Source organism: Gossypium arboreum, chromosome 13 (assembly GCF_025698485.1).
Source record: "Gossypium arboreum isolate Shixiya-1 chromosome 13, ASM2569848v2, whole genome shotgun sequence".
Lineage (NCBI taxonomy): Eukaryota > Viridiplantae > Streptophyta > Magnoliopsida > Malvales > Malvaceae > Gossypium > Gossypium arboreum.
In genome coordinates, this window is record NC_069082.1 from 127,036,817 (window position 1) to 127,055,439 (window position 18,623).

Below are 18,623 nucleotides of genomic sequence, written 5' to 3' on the forward strand. Positions count from 1 at the left end.
TTATTTTCTTATAATAAAAACATGATAAATAAAATATAAACAAAAATCCTACATATGGATTTGAACGAAGATAGAAATTTTATATAAGTTTCAACTAGAGTCAATACATTTATTAAATTTAAAAATTAAAAATTTATTGTTTTCAACTTTTCAATAAGCATTATTAGTAAAAATAATAAAAATAAAATAAAATATATTATTATTTCTAATTTTAAATATTTTTATTTTCTAAAATATTCTTTTTAAAATTTTCGACAAAAATATTTTTAATTATGTTTTTTTCTTTCCAATAAAACTGAAACAAAAATATTTCTTTTTTAAAACCAAACATAGCCTTACCTTTTCACTATTTTGGTGGAAGTTCAATTATGCAAGAGAAAACCTTTTTCTTGTTCAACTATAACTATGAAACTTAAAAATATTAAATAATGTGAATCCGTGTATTAATCTAATGATCAAGGTGTTCACCACTTTAAATATAGTTTGAGTTTAAATCGCGTTAATTATATTACTGTTAAAACTTTACTTTCTTTCCATAATTCAAAAAATAATAATAATAATGCTTATCATATTTTTTTCTTTTCCATTGAAACTTTATCAATATCCAAGGAAGATTTGTTCTGATTTCTAAAGGGTCTACCAATCAACTACTATTTAATTTATTGATGATATAAATATACATGTGTATATATAGTATAATAGATTCATCATTTCCTATCAAAGATAAAAGGTTTTCCTCATACAATACTAGCACATTTGATAGCTTTTCCTAAAGCAAATAAGTGCTAAAATAAAGATTTGTAAATTATTATTTATTATTAATAATTAGGGTGAACTACACACAAGATCACTAAACTATTTGTAAGTTTACGTTTTAGTCACTTAATTTCAAAAATTACAAAACAGTCATTAAACTATTCAAAAATTTTCATTTAAGTCACTAGGTTGTTAAAATCGTTGTTACATGACCTGCACCAGTCGAAAGCTTTAATTGTCCTTCTCTTCTACAGTTCAATTTTTTTTTATGAAATAACTTTAAACGTCACGAATCTGTGAACCAAAATCCAAATAACTTTCTTCTTTGATCTTCGACATCGACTATTAGATCAGCCTGATTCTTCTATTCGTTGATGGGTATCCATCTATATCGATTGTGAAATCATTCCTTGGAACTCTCTAGTCGGATCTTAAAAGTAAAAACTAAACTGTCCAATGAATTAAATAAATTTTTTTAAATAACTCGATAACTATTTTGTAATATTTTAAAATTAAATAATTAAAATATAAATTTATTAATAATTCAATGGTCTTAAACGTAGTTTACCCTACTATTTATTAAAAACCCTTAATATTAATTAATGATTATTAATAGAATGGACTAAAAAGAGAAGGAATAATAGTGTTTTGATAGTATGTATGATTGGAAGGCTGGCCCCACTTTCCGCCGTTTGATGATTTCATAATTGCTTTCAAAAGTCAGAATAATGGTGCAATGTGTAGGCTAATGAAATTATTTTCAAAAGTGGGATTGCCTATTTATATTATATATTTATGAATTTGGATTGCTCCTTTTTGACTTAGTTATGATGATCATCAACTTATAAATGAGCATTGATTACAGTCAAACGAATCTATTAACAATTTTCATCAACATAATATTTTCTTCAAAAAGTTTCCCACCTTAAACTAAATGTATTAAGAAGTTGTTTCTGGGAGAGAAATCGGGTTCGAAATTCGTAAATATTAGTGGGAGTGAAAATCATAAATCCGTAAAAGTTATTTGTATTAAAAGTTAGATTACATTTTATTTTTACTATTCAAAAAATAGTAAATTAATCTATGTATATCAGATTCAAAGAGCAAATTGATTATTTTGTTAAAAGTTTCATCAATTTTTATTATTAAAAATCAGTCATTGTACGTCAAAATGAGGCACATGTGACAGACCAAGTGTAACTATCTGGTCAAAATCTATCAGCCACGCTAATTTTAAGCAGTGAAAATGGATGAAGTTTTAACAAAAATGATCCGTTTACTCTTTGATCTAACATACAATGATTAATTTACTTATTTTTTGAGTAAATGAGATAAAATGCAATTTGACTTCTGATATAGGAATTTCAAATGTACTTTTACCTTCGATCTATATATATTAAGAAGTTATTTCAAGGAGGGAATTCAAACTCAATACTTAAAAATATTATTATGAGACATTAAAACTTAGATTGAACATCCCATATCTTTTTCTCAATCAAAAAAAAAAAAAAAAAAAATTACAAGTTATGATGAATGTTGTTAATTAAAATAAATTGCACCAATAATTGTAGAGATAGTTGGCTAGGTGTTTAACATCAAAACATTCATCATTGTTTGCACATAGACATTATTATTTTTCTTTCTTTTGTTCTTCACTATTGCTAATAACATAAAAAGAGAAGGGCTATGGAATTAAATATGAAAAGCTTAATAATGATTAAATTGATGAACTTGAAAGTTTCTAAATTTCTAATGTAATCATTATGTTCTTTGTTTTATATCTCTTTAAATTATGCTAAACTTGTTAGTTGTTATCTACTATGGAATCCAAGTCTTGGAACTTTATCAAATGCCTATATATATATAAATTATCCTCTCTTTTTTTTGGTTAATTTATATATATAGGTTTTAAACGTCAACAATCTCTTGGCCTAACCGTAAAAATATTATATTATAGGTATGAAAATTTGAGTTTGATTCTAAATAATTTTATTTCGCTCTCCTAATTATACAAAAAAAAATGCAAGATAATGTTTATTTTGGAATGGGCTGGTACTAGCTTTAATGGGATAATTTTCATTACATGAGAAAAGAGTGTAAATAACATTACTTGGCAGTTATGGCAAGTCTTTGACACATGTTTAGAAGTTATGGAAAATTTTGTCTTCTTAGGTTATCTTAAATTTTGATACGACTGAGTGAGGTTCATATATAGAACATCCTAGAGATGAGTGTAATGAAGCAATTAAATAGAGTTAAATTACTAACTTTAAGAAAAAACAAAAGGAACTGAAAATTAATGAAAAGAAAAGAAAAAGATTACAAAAACACATCCTATGAAAGTTACACAAACTGACATTATGGTCATTTTGGGTATTGTCAGGAATTTTACATAAGAAAACCCCCCAATCCAAATTTTTAACTCCATGAAACTAAACTTGGATGTTTTTGGGAAGGCAACTCCCCATATATCCATTTTCCATTGCTTTTTCAAGTATACCCCCATAACTTAATCTAATTTCATCTATACCCCCTCCCCCTCCATTTTTTTTAACATTCTGTAAGCCTGTTTGAAAAATGTCTTTTAGCCATTTCTCAAATAAGCTATTCACAAAATAACTTGAACCAACTAAAACCCCCTCCAGTACCCTCTCTTCAATACTAAAACTAACCTTATTTTCACCCCCAAATATCTCCTCTACCACCCTTTTGAACTTGGCCATGAAATCTTCTTTCATCTCCTTGTGTTGGCCTTCGGTTTGGTTGAGAAAGTAGCGTTTTTGGATCAGTTCTAGAAACCCGACATGGAGATCAGCCGTCAAGTCACTAACTTCACCACTTTCATTAGCTTCTTCTTCTTCATCATCATCCGCTGCTTTCATGTTGAGGTCAAGAATGTGGGAACTTGGTTTGGTTCTCGGTGTTTTGGTCTTGTTTGAACCGCCCCATTCGTGTTTTCTCTTGTTGGTATCAGAGCCGTTGATGTTGAGCTTCATCTCGATGACAATGTTGTCCTTTTTGGCATAATGTTCCTCAAAGCTAGACGAAATGGACTTGGTTAAAATGATTATTGATCTGCTACTACCCCCATCATCTCCACCTTCAAATCTATCAGCTAGGAGTTTTAAACACTGTGTATCAGCCAAGTCAACATTTTCCACCATAACCACAAGCTTTTCATCCCTGCTAAATGCTCTTTTAAGCCTCTCATTACATCGAGTTGTCTCATTGTTGTGTTTCATGTCCATGTACAGCAGCAAATCAGGTGACCCCAACACATATTCTGCAACAACACGTGCTAATCTTCTTTTGCCAATCATGTCATTCCCTTCAATCAATAACCAAGTCTCTTTTTTTGAACCCATCAATGCTTCAGCTATCGAACTTATAATCTCAGATTGCCATGGCAGGTTGCCTTGCAAAAGCTCACACAATCCAGTACTTTTCCTTGGAGAATCACTACCAAGAGCAAGTGTGACCTTCACCTCTTTATCCTCAGTGTTTTTAAGTGAATCCAAGTTTGGTGATACATTACCAAAATTGAGCTCAATGGTGCATGAGTTTTGCCTCCTGAATCTCGGCACCGAATTCGGCTTTGAATCGATGAAAGAGATAGAAGCCGAATCGGTTAAGCCACTGCTTTGACTAGGCCACCAAGGGAACGATGAACCATAAGGATAGCCTTGGTTGTTGTAGTACATGGTGGACCTCAACTGGCTCTGGTTCAATCTACCTCTATGTAAACTGTGACATAATGTGTTCCATTTTCTCCTCAATTCAACCATTTCACCCTACAAAAACCAGACACAATTAAACTCTAAAACCCCCAAAAGAAAAAAGACCCAAAATGATTTTTAACTCGTAGATTCTTCTTACCTTTTGACTGTCACTGTTGTTACTACCATGAACATGCATCCATGGTGGCAAGCCACCACTAGATTTAAACGACTGTACATCTTTCTCGTAATTTGAACTACATTCAGCACAACATGTAAGTTTCTCATGCTCAAATTGCTTCTTTTCCATCTCACTGAACATCATTTTTGTATCATGGCAACTGCAAACATCAAGATTATTCGTATTACGGTCCATGAAGATTAATAATTTCAAAACATGAGACAGCGAAGACATAAAGAAAGCATAAAAAGGAAAAAAGGAAAAGACAAACGTGAAAACTTTTAACTTTTTTTTTTCACTTTTTCTTTTGATTTTATGCAGCGGCTATATCCGACAAAGCATGGTAATAATACAATGCACGGACAATGATTCATATGTCTTTTTACAGACCATAACTAGAAGATAAAAACAAGAACCAAAAAGAACAAGGAATATTAATGGAGAAAAGGAACAAACCTGGAAGCATGGAGGCTTAAACTAAGTCCACCTGTAGGAACAGAAACAGCTTGAAGTGCCCATTGAACCTCAAGTGGAGGTTGTCTCATTTGACACCTTAAATATGTTTGGTAACTTGCAGTTGCCACTAACCAGACCTTGTTTGACATGTAATAATCTGAAATCAACCTTCCTAGTTCAGTAACTAAATGATCAGCTGCATTGTAACCATTGATTTCACCTTCTTCAACAACAGTCCATTTTAAATCACCTGTATAAATAATAGCACCACCTTCTGCTACAATGGAATCCACTGTTCTTTTCAAATCACAAACATGTTTCTCAACATCCTCTCTTTTCATGAACTTTAAAGACATAGGTGAGAAATAAAATTTAAGGAACCGAACATGTTTCATTTCATCCGGAACATCACCTTTCTCAACTCTTGATGTTAGTTCGGACACAAGACTTTCAGTTGTAGACACACAATCACTAACTATAACACTGTTCCTCCTCTTGTTCTTCCTTAACAAAACCTCAAACACCAACTTGATGTCTTGTTTCAAAGAAGCTGAATCTGGTATGTAGCTGGTTAAAAGTTTCTTTGAAGGTGAAAAGAAAAATGGGTTTTGTTCATAAGACAAGAAATGAGTTTGAGAAGGTGAACAAGGTGAAGAAAAAACACCACCAGAACCAGAAGTAGTGTTATAACATTGAAACACAGATGAAGGTGATGAAGAAGAATCTTCAATGTTGGCTTTAACAACAGTGCTTGAAAAACCAGCTTCTCTCATAACCCTACTAACACTAGGATCATCAAGTATAGATATAATAAGCTGCTCTAACTCAACTTTAATGGTGAGTATAGGCTGTTGTGATTGTTGTTGTTCAATACAACCCCTTCTTTGATGTGCTTGTGCTCTTTTAAGTGCAGCAACTAAAGCATTTGATAAAGAAGGTTGACCATGAAGGATTGGTCCTGGTGTGGTTGGTAACCTATTAAGAGCTACATTGAAACAAAGCTCAAGTGCTCTACATTGAAGTGGATGTGAGGAAGATAACTGAGGCTGCTGAGATTTAAGACAAGCCCTTCTCAATAGGCTAGCCCTTGTGCTTAACAAAGTGGCAGCCACATGAAGAGGAGTCACTTGTGCATGGCCTCTCCTTCTGGCTAAGCTAAGAGAATGCTTCAATATTGAAGCAGCCTCTGCTGTGAGGGTCTGCTGAACCGTACAGGCACCTGAGCGCATCACTTGGCTAAAACCCACCCCCCCACACCACCCCCCAAATGAAAAAAACTTGTGCTCTTCTCAAAATTTTTCACTAACTTTCCTCTCTTATGCAATATACTCACCACCCCCACACCCCTATTTGCCTTTGTTTTTCTCTTAAAAGCTTAGAACAAAATGAACCAGTTGTTGTAAGCTTAAAATAGACAAATATGAATCTGAAAATGAAAAACAAAGAACCAAAATATATATATTTTTGAAAGTTTTTGGAAAGAAGAGCTTATAGTATAGTTTTAGAAACAATATACAACACAAATAGACCAAACCCATCGTTCTTTATACACTTCACAAATTCGAAACTCAGTCCCTGTACTTACCTACTTTTAAAAGATAACTTAGTGGTAATGAAATTAAAAAGAAATATTTAATTTAGTCCTTATACACTATTAAAAAATCAAATAAATTTAAAATATAAGTAAATATTAACTTTATTCTAATTTTACATGTACTAAATTGATAAAATTTAACCTTTCAATTACATTCAAATTTTTCTTTTTTAAAATTGAGGGCAGCTTTTTTTAGCTTTTCAATTCCACTTCCTATCTTTCTTTTCTCTCTCTCTCACACACACACAGAGACTGCACCATCTTTTAATACCCTAAAGGTAACCCTAATTAAGATTTTCCTTTTTTTGGTTTCCCATGATAATAAATAAATAGATAAATAACAAAGGAATGATTTCGTTTATTAAAACAAAAAAGTGATTATTTGATTAATACAAAACATTCACTGCACTTGTTGGGACTCGCAAAAAAATTTCCTCAAAGTCTATATGCATATGGAGAGTAGTAAAACTTTCATGGCATGATGAAAACATATCATAGAATAATAATAAATAAATAAATTTTCTTTCTTTTTCTTTTCAACCCCAAGACGATGAAAAAGCTGCAAAAGAAGATCTGATCAATCTTAACCAAGTTCCTTTTTTCTCTAGTCACAGTGCTGCACATTTATATATACATACATATTTACAAGCATGCCTAAATTAATAGAGAATTAGCTAATAACATGGTTTCTTGTATACAACATTGATAGATTAAGTCATGGTGATGGTTGTTCCGTAAACATTATCATATAGTTATTATAATAAAATGCGATTGATGTTTAAAAGAAATTATTTTATGAATCCTCTCATCATATTATGTGTTTATTAATTTTAGATTTCCAAGGACATTGCTTAATTCTTGTTCATTCCATTGATCAGGTCAGAACCATTAATATAGTTGTAATTTTAAATATATATTGCAGTTATAGATCACTTAGGAGGAGGAAATAGAAGGGAACGGAGTGACCTTAGTCCTTGAAATGGTCTCTTTAAAAATGGTATAATCACATTTTAACCCTTTAAAAAATTGATTGATTCAATTTTGATCTACCACTTACATTGTAATTATGGTAATTACTAATTGGGAAAGACTATAGTAGAAATAAAAATAAAGATGGTAAAGTGGTTGCATTTATAAAAGAAAGTGAAGAAAAGAAAAAGGAAAGACCCAACTAAGACCCACATTTCAAAAATTAAAAAAAGAAAGGAAGTGAGAGAAGTTGCTTCTCTTTCCTTTTTCCCTCCTTTGAATGGACAAACAAAGGCAGAGAAATTCAAAAAAAGTAGTAAAGAGAAAAAGTTAGAGAAAGAAGGAAAAGAAAAGTTGTAATTGTAAGTATTCTCTCTTTTTATTATTATAATATTGTGAATTAATATATAAAGGTGAAAATGTACATTCAATAATGTGTTTATCCAAAAGAGAAAGGCAGGGTGGGTTTGTTGTTGTTGTTCACCTTCACGCCAATCCTTGTAGAAAGAGAGAGACAACATTTTATTCCCCAAGTAGTACCCCAAAAAGCAACACTCTGTCTCCTATCCTACATTGCATTATTGCTCCTCTCTCTCTCTCTCTCTTTTATCTCCAATGCTTCATAACCCTTTTGTCTTAATCTTTGTCTTTTTACTCACTTCTTTCACCCTCGATGCCAAGAAAAAAAATTATGTTTTATTTACAATTTTGGTACTTAAACTATTCTCGATTTTCAGTTTGATACTTGAAAAGTTTTCTTTTTTAATAAAAATGATACTTGAACTATTATTTTGTCTTGTTTTATCTCTCAAAAGTGTACGACATCTAATAAAAGCTTGCCGCATATTAGTTGATTTATTGGGTTTTTTTTTTTCAGATCACTCTCTAAGTCTTTTGTCTTAATCTTTGTCCTCTTACTTTTCATTTACAAAATTAGACCTTAAACTATACTTTGTTTTCGATTTTCTTTGTTAGAAGTGATACCTAAAAATAAAAGTATCATGGAGGCTCGTGTACTAGGAGCCAGATTGCATTTTTTCCTTTACTAAAAAAATAAGCAAATCAGTCCCTAAATGTTACATCAAAGAGCAAATTGATGCTTTCTGTTAAAATTTCATCAATTTGTACTGTTAAAAACTAGCGTGGCTGACAGAATAATCAAGTAGTGTGCCACGTATACCTTATGTTGATGTTAAAAGATCAATTTTTAACAGTAGAAATGAAAGGAATTTTTATAAAATGACAAGTTTGCTCTTTGATCTAATGTATAAGGACTAATTTGCCTATTTTTTTAGAAGGGAAAAAATACAATTCGACTCCTAGTATAAAGGCCTTCTTGGTACTTTTACCAGTACCTAAACTATCATTTTATCCCATTTTATGTCACAAAAGTGTATTGAAGACCCCATACCCAACCTGATTGTCGAGTCTGAGCTTTAGGATGTCACATTTGTTGCCAGAACAACTACGATTGATTACAAACAAATTTCATCATTAATCATTAATTTATAAGTATTACAATTGTAAAAAATAATATATATATATATATATAACCATTTTTGGGTCATATACGAGCTTATGAAAGCTCAATTCATTCTCAGGGTTGAACTAGGACTAAACTAAAAGTTTTCAAAGTATGTCAAGTGGGTGTCACGATTTCTAGGGCTTAGTATCGCGACTTCAAAGACAATAACCAAACTTCCCAATCTGAGGACCAAATTGCAAAGTTTTCAAAATAAATAGACCACTAACTCCCTATTTTCCAAAGCTTCCAACCTAGCCTATTAACCAACATTTGGCCCCAAAGCCCCAAATCAACCATTTCATGTATTCAAATATGCAAAAACATAGTTACCAAAACAACCACCTCACTTATATGTGTGTGCAACACCTTTTACCTATCTGAATCGCTGGAATTGAGCTATAGTGCAAAATGGAATAGTTATAAACATTTAACAGTTAATTCGAATAAAAAATCATTAACTATTATCATATAAGTCATTCAGTAAAAATTTAAACTTTCCCTGAGCTTTATACGAGCTTTTTTAAACTTAAAAGTTGACCCGGATTCGAACAAGGATTAAACTGCAAAGATTTCAAAAGTTTAAAACGACATTGCGACGAGACTCCCCCCTCGTCATGATGTTGCCAAAACAGTATGTCACATCAAAATGTCAGACCACTTGATGTCGGAACATCACAAACTATTGGCCGATATTGCAACTGTAACGACCCGAATTTTACCGTTACCGAAAAAGTGTATTTTCGGGTCTCCATTTCTGAAAAACAGATTCGTAAATATTTATTAAAAATATTTGCAAAGTAAAATGAGTGGTTAATTAGAGTTTAATTAAGTGAATTTAATTTAATGAAGAGTAATTAAGAAAAAGGACTAAATTGAATAAAGGATGAAAGTTAAATTGTAGATTAAAAGAAAATGAAGAGGACCAAAATGGCAATTATGCCATTTTTCCTAAGTGAGGCGGTGTACCGTGAAGAAAATCTAAGATTTTTTTATGTTTTAATTATATTATATTATATTATATTATATTATATATAAACATAAGAAACAGAATGAAATGGAAACGAAACAGAGAAGAACAGGGAGAAAGAAAGGAAAGAAAGAAAGAAAGGAGAAAAGGGAAAATTGATGTTTTGAAGCTTTAAACTTTAATTGGTAAGTCAATTTAGCCATTTTACTTAATTTTGATGTTTTAGAAGTTTTAGAACAAAGTTTTGATGAAATTAAGTTAATATTTTGAAGTTATTAGATTTCTAGATATTGTCCATGTTAAATAAAATGATGAATTAAGGGCTAAATTGATAGAAATTCAAGTTATAAATGATATAAGGATTGAATTGTAAAGTGATTCATAAGTTTTATGCTTTAAGGACTAAATTGGAAGAATTTCGAAATTATGGTTTTATGATGAAAAATAGATAATTATGTCTAAGTTTGGTTAAAAATTGAGTAGAAATAAAGTATGAATTAAGATAGAAAAGTAAGTGAATTTAGTTAGAATTAAATTGAAATTAAAGTAAATCAACATTTTGTACTAAGACTATTTTGAACAGCAGCAGTAGTCTAAGTTTTAAAATCACCAAAAATTGTATAAATTGAATTAGAGGATGAATAAAATATGAAATTAAATATTATTGAGTCTAGTTTCTTATAGAAGAAACGATATAAGCAATTGAATTGTAAATTATGAGATATAATGAATTTTGTGAGACAAGGTCAGAATGAATTCGGGTTCCCCTGTTCTGACTTTGGAAAATCACCAAAAATTGAATAAAAATAATTAGAGGCTTAAAGTTATATGTTTAGAATCCCTAATGAGTCTATTTTCATTACAAATCAACAAGAATGTTATCTGAGTTCTGTACTATGAGATAATTAATTTTTAGTGAAGTAGGGACGAAACTGTCAGACAGCAGAATAGGGGTGAATTTAAAGAATAAACTGTACTTAATGGCTAAACCAAAAATTCTGAAAATTTTATTGTAAGAAGATTTGTGAGTCTAGTTTCAGGAAAAATTAGCGGATCTTAATTTAGAATTCTATAACTCAAGATATGAATTAGTAATGTATTAATGATTATGAATTGTATTAATTTCGTAGTCAATGTGGTACCAGAAATCTCGACTAAGAAAGGACAAGACAAAGTCAACGGGGGGGTTAGCTCGAAAATTTCGGTTTGTATTTCTATAATCCGAACCTAATACTTAATTGTTGAATTTATTTCTTAATATCTATATTAAGTGTTTTGAAGTAAGAATTATTGTGTTTTGCAAATGAAATGGATTGATATAGTATGTGATGAATTTATTGAATTTATATTGATTGAATTGGCGTATATATATATAGATATATATATTGAATATTGAATATATATTGATTACTTGAATTGAATTGAAATATAAATTGTTTGAAAATTTTAAATATGAGATTTGTGATATTTGGATATTTGTTATTGAAAAGTGAATTGAATTGTATTGAATTATGAATTTATGTGATTAATTAAAATGTGTATTGATTGAAAAAATTGAAAGTGAATTGAATACCCTATTAACGATATCGGGCTGAGTCGGACATAGTTGGCATGCCATAGGATTGGAAGTGTTCAGGATTCTTCGACCTCGAGTCGATGAGACACTGGTGTCACTATATTTCTTCGGATAGATTCGATGAGGTCTTGGTACCAACTTTACTTGACTAGGCCGATGAGACACTGGGTGTCAAATATTGCTTGAACTATCCGATGAGGCCTTTGGGTGCCATATTGGTGTGTTTGGTTGGATCCGAGTATCTGCCAAGGTCCGAGTCTTGTTAATAGGGGTAAATAAGTGAAAAGATAAGTTGAGTGAATTTGATTGATTGAGCTATTGGAATAAAATGAGAAATTGAATTGAGAATTGAAATTGAGATATGAGATTGAAAACATGAACCAAAAGGTTCATGAAATGAGTGAAGTTCAAATGGATGATCATTGATGTTAGAATGAATTAAGATGGTATATTGTTAAGAAATAAAGTATGAAAACAAGTGAATTGTGAATATATTGTATAGAATTTATACGGTAAGTAAATGAAAAGAATTGAACAAATATGCTAATGTGTTTGTTATATGACTTGTATAGAATTTATATGGTAAGTAATTGAAAATTTATCTATAAAACAAACAAATGAATACTTATAATTGTTATTGTGATTTTAAGTTTAATTATTATATTATTAAGTGTTCGGATTATGGAAATACCACTTGAGTATACCATACTCGCAGACGGTTTGTTTCGTGCGCGAGTTTAGTAAAGATAGAACGTTGAATCAGCATCCCGATTCGATCCCGAATTCATTAAGGTAAAGTGTGTTAATTATTGGTAATGGCATGTACCTAGGACGTTTTATGAGAGTCATTTAGGTTGTAGATATACTCATGAAATGAGTAAATTATGGTTAACAGCGGTATGTAGTATGAATTTTGAAATTTACTAAAATTTGTAGTGATTCTAAATTAGTCCCGAATTGAATTTATTGTTCATATTGGACCATGAGGGCCCATTAAAGGGACGACATCTTAAAACTAGGATGTGTGTAAATATTTACTTTAATTAATGACCGAAATTGGACCGTACTGACTGGTAATGTCTCGTAACCCTGTTCCGATGACGGTATAGGGTTAGAGGGCGTTACAGCAACGAGAGAAAAACGACATTGGGACGAGGAATCTATTTGGTGCAAAAATAGGTCATTTATACTCATTTCAAATCATTATCCAATTTAACTCAAAAGGAACACTTAATACAACTTATACCTGCACAATTCATACCAATTTCATACCAAACACATACCATTTGAAAACCATTCCAACATATGAACCAATATGCCACATTTCACACAAATTTACGTCAAAACTATTTATAACATTTCAAGCCATTCAACATTCACTTTCTCAATTCAATTCATACTCAATATATCCAACATTAAGAACCAAACAAATATAATGCATCATGTTCTCTAATATGCATACATATATCATTTCCATTTACACATAAGTTCAATTCAAGTAAAGTTCCAAAAAAGAAAAAACATTATAAGATGCTATGACAGTCCTAAGTACATACCGAATATAACCGAACTCAAAATGATCAAAAGGCTACCAAAATGGGAGATGGATAGTGTGAGCTCCAAAGTGATGTGATTGTCACGCTTTATGGTCAACAATCTACAGGGACGTGAAGTCAACAGTAAGTATAACAAATACTTAGTAAATCCATTCAAAATTTAACTTACCTAAGTTTTATATCAATTAATCAATAGAACCTTAAAGATGCACAACATGGTAATACTTTAACTTTCTTAAACCTATTTATACAATTTCAAAAAACCATCATCAAGTTAACATATTAGTACCATAACATCAAAGTGTCCAGATTACATACATATACCAAATAGTACTATATCATTCCAACTTATACGATATTACAAACATGTCAACTAAGTTCCTTATCAATCTTTCCAGCCATTTCTTTATCAACTTGCCAATATATTTGCTTGGAGAACTGTAGTAAATTAATTTTGGATACTCAGAACTAGATTGCTCACACAAGTTGTAACATATAAGTTGCTCACACAAGCTGTAGGTCGGGATTGTTCATATAAGTGTTATTCGATGTTGCTCACACAAGCTGTATAGAATCCACAACTTATGTTAGATCTTAACCATTGATAACTAAGTCCTTGACCAGCACTCGGTTTGTATCATTTGGGTCTACTCTCACAAGCTGTGGGTCGAGATTATTATGCTAACTCTATTCGGTGCTGCTCGCACAAGCTGTAGAGAATTCATAACAAATGTTGGATCTTAGCCATCGATAAAGTAGTCCCTGACCAGCACCCAATTCTTTTAAAATGCTAATGGTTTGCCATTTGTATAGTAAATATTTACTAAATTCTCATGGCATTGTTTTGTATTCATACATTTTATTCTTTTTAATATCATCATTTATACATATTTTTTTACCATATAAACATTTTATAACCATCTAATGAGACGTTTTTATTCAGAATCATTTTGTATTACATACTTTGCAATTTAATCCATTCGATTTTAAAATTTAACATTTTCACAACAACTTAACTAACAAACAAGATATTGTAACACTTAAATAACTAAAATCAACATAATAAGCTCCGTATGAACTTACCTGGAAAAAACAACAACCGACAATAATGAATCAAAGACTTCAGTTAGAAGTTTGTAGGCATTACAAAGCTTAAATAGCAACATTGAAATTTTGAAAATTGGAACTAAATGGAATATGAATAGCGACAATAAAAATGCCATTTGGCAAGATAAAAGGTTGTCAAAACCTACCTTGTTTCAAGTGTCTTCTCCCTACCCAAAGGGGCAATAGCCTATTTGTTTCCCAGCTCATTAATGTGGAAAATAAAGTTTCGAAGCAATATGAGGTTGATTATTTTTCCAACGAAGAATAAGCAAAGATTTTCTTATCCATTTTGATTGGCCTTCCTCATAGTGATGATTCTCTTATTTAGCACTTCACTAGAAATGGTTGTTGTGCAGTGAAGTTTCGGTGTTATTGCTTATTAGAAAAAAAAATAAAGTGCTACTCAAGACGCCAACTTTAGTGTTGATCATAGGCGGAAGGTTAATTATGGAATAGAATCTAGACTTTAGAGACTACCTTGCCTACATGATTGCATGCAAAGCACCCCAACGAGTGGGGTAAGTTTGCACAAAATCCCTAGAGTAGAGTAGTAAAAAATTGAAAAGTTCATGATAAGGGCATCACAAGATTGAGTGTGGATAATGTCATGTCAACCACTCTAAAGGAATAGGTAAGATGTATTAATCCCACATTAGAAAGGAGAGGGAAGGTCTTTGGGTATATAAGCAAGTGTATTACACATCCAAAATGGTTTTAGGGCATATAAGCAATTAAGGTTGCATATTCTATCACACATGTAATTTAAGAAGAGGGTAATGGGTATGTGACACATGCAGGGGCATTCGCTTCCCTTGATCAAAAGGTACAATTGCAACTCTGAACTAATAATTCAATTCAATCTCTTTGTTTAAAGAAAAAAAATCCAATTTTAACCCTCTCAAAAGTTCAAAAACTAGCTTAAGCATAATATAACATTTTTAGTTTCATCCCTTAATTTTTTTCTTGGCTTCTTATCACACAATTCTTAATTTTGCCCTTGCTTGCTAAGGTGATTTGTTCAAAAATTAAACTACCGGTCCTCCTATCTAGTCAAACCTTTCTTGAGCTTTGATAAGAAAATTTTGACTTTATCCTATGTTTGGATTGCATCACAACTAGAGAAAGGAAATGAAGGGAAAACAAGACTCTTCTCTTATTTGGATAACTTTTTTATTATTATTCAAGGGGAAAAAACAAAAGTTGAATATTCCTTTTGAAAGACTCAATTTTGTCTCGGAGAAAATTTGAGAAAAGAAAATATTTTAGGATGTGAAATATCATTTTTAATGTTAATCTTCTACATAAATTATTTTATTAAATATATAAAGAAAAATATATTATAATCAATCATTTCTTTTCCTTTCGGAGGCTTAACCCAAACCAAGTTCGTAAATATATTATAATGAAAAACATATTATTCACACATGATGTTAGATTGGCTCAACCTAATTTGAATTACTATTTATTAATTAAAAATAAAAAATATTTTATTTAAAATTATCTATAAATATAACTTTTAATGTTACATAAAAAATAATATTACGACTCAATTCATAAATAAATCCACTTTTAATTTTTTTGAACAATCTCATTATAAGTTCTGATCATATCTACTCTTTTTAAGACAATACCTAGAACTATCCATAGTCACTCTTTAACCCATAAATAGGATGATAATGTGCTTCAATATACTTAAAATCTACGTTCTCTTGCATTGACTAACAACGTAAGCCTCTTAGCCAATCGTCTAAAAAGGATGAAAAGAAAACACTTTACAGTAAAAGAAGAGGGAAAATAAATTACCTATAGTCTAAGTTATACTTTTGTAGTTAATTTTATGGTCAAAGTCATAAATATCGTCCATTAAAAAAAAAGTTAATTTTAACATCTTATTACTAATAAATATGCCTTTAATCACTCTTTTGTCGTTTCTAATCTATTTATGATTAAAATGACATTTGTTTACTAAAAAAAAGGTTGGCCAAGCCCAACACAAAAGTTTCAACCCTTAATTAATTTATTATATAATTATAACTTTAAAAACAATATTATTTAAATCTAATGTTATAATTTATGGATAATTACGTGATGGTAGATTTTTAATATTATACAAGTGAAAGTTAAAAATCACTACATGTTTTAATTAATATTTTTTAAAAAAAAGGATGTCATCGCTTTTAACTCACTTACGAATTAAAAATCTTAACTCAGAGGCTAAGTTAGAAAATATCTTTTAGGAATCGTATTTGAATTATAAACCTTCGGGAGAGTTAAAATATAATGTTATCATTGGATTAATAATACAAAAATTTATCAATTCTTGGCCTAGCAACACTGGGTATTATCTAAAAACTCACATCATGGGTTTGAATCACAAGGACAACCATTTTTATAGTGTGTGAACCGGTAATGATTTACTCTTACTGATAGTGTATGAGCCAATTATAAATTTACTAAAAATATAAAATTTTACAATTTCTCGAGATTAAATTATAAGATTTTTAATTTTAAAAAGTCAAAATTAAATTTTAAAACTTTAAAATTACTTCAATTTTTAAAGGAATTAAAGGAATGCATATCGTTTTAAAATGTAAGAGAAGGGCACAACCTTTTTGTTTTAAAATTTAATGAAATGGATCACACATATACACTCCTTTATATGGCTAATAAAAAAGATAGAGAGATTGGGTAGTGATTGAAGTTGGGAGATAGGTGTGATAGGGTTGGCCAAATCATTGGAACATAAATACTATTTGATGTTAGTAAAGGCAATGGCATTGCCATGATGAAGAAGCAATGAATATTGGGTTAACTCTGCCATGAAGAAAAGTATATCCCTTTAAGAATATAATGAATTGGGACCCAAATATGAATTTTTTTTTCATTGTGAAAATTGGATTAATTGGTCACATCTTTCGGAGTCGAATGATTAGGTTTACTTCTTTACTTAAACAAATTTTCAACAAAGCTGTGAAAATGATGAATTACTAGTTTACATGACTTGGGGACACTAAGGCCCCACTTGCCAAAAGTTGAATCACAATCATAAGTTTTGTGTTACATTTATTTAACTTGATACTGAAATTATTAATTTCGATTAAATTATAGATAAATATTTGATATTCGATAAAAATGTATCACGTATTATAATTTAATTGGTTGGTGTCGTGTAAATTTATAGTTCAAGTATTACTTTTGCAAAAAAAAAAAATTCCTTAACAGAAAAATTAAGGAGCGAAGCCAATCTTTTTTTTATGAGATGGAGTTAAGTTGCAAGTATTTTAGAGATCTAAACTATAATTTCACCATTTTATTAGCTTATAACTTTATATTTTTAAATAATTGAATTAAAATTTATCATTTAGAGATCAAAGTACAATTTTACCATGTACTAACTTATAATTTTATAAAATTTATATGGCCAAACATGTAATTTTCTATTTTAGGGACCAAAACCTTTGCCAACTCCATAATAGCGTCCGAGAAAAATGATATAGTTTGAGAACCAATTTTACATTTAAGCCTAATAAACAAAAATAACATACGTATCATACCTTTTAAAAATATAATAAAATCATATGACAATTACAATCATATTCAATAATTATATTCATATACACTAACATACTCAGACAACTCCAATACAAATTAATATCAAACTCACACATAATAAAACTTAAACATAGTATCTTAAAATTTATCAATTTTTTGCTATTAAATAGGTAAAATGCAATACATATAATTTATTCTTTATTTTTACAAATTATCTTAAAATCAAAATTATCTTGATTATGAAAGTTAAGTGAGATGGCAAGAATCTTTCCTATCTTAATCAATGGTTGAGAGTTTATTCTTCATTACGGGTTTGAAGCGGTTTTAAAACTTGTGACTAACATCTACCCTTTATTAGACATATAAAATGTGTGAATAATTAATTATTGAGCTTACTTGATAAATACTTTAAGAAATAAATAATAATAACTTAAAAAATTACTATGAGAAAAGATGAAAAAAATAATTATTAATAATTCAATATAATGCATTAAATTAGCTACCAAACCCATTGCATGCATGCACTAGAACTAGAGCTGTTAGTGTTAACAGTGTCAGTGAAGTGGAAAAATTAATTTAATGGTTTATGTAGTCCAAACAAACATAGGCTTATCTAAGCATTTAGAAATTGATGTACGAGGAAATCAAATCACTTCCATTATTTAAAC

General features: G+C 30.1%; 1 protein-coding gene across 1 annotated transcript; it reads right to left on the reverse strand.

Moving 5' to 3' along the window:
• Nucleotides 1-3,024: 3,024 nt before the first annotated feature.
• On the reverse strand, nt 3,025-6,929 carry LOC108460091 (protein SMAX1-LIKE 4). The gene is made up of 3 exons (XM_053023720.1): nt 5,110-6,929; nt 4,633-4,813; nt 3,025-4,547 (listed from the first exon to the last, which is right to left on the reverse strand). The coding sequence occupies exons 1-3, from the start codon at nt 6,336-6,338 to the stop codon at nt 3,189-3,191; spliced, it is 2,769 nt and encodes a 922-aa protein (XP_052879680.1). The 5' UTR covers nt 6,339-6,929; the 3' UTR covers nt 3,025-3,188.
• Between the last annotated feature and the right edge of the window lie 11,694 nt (nt 6,930-18,623).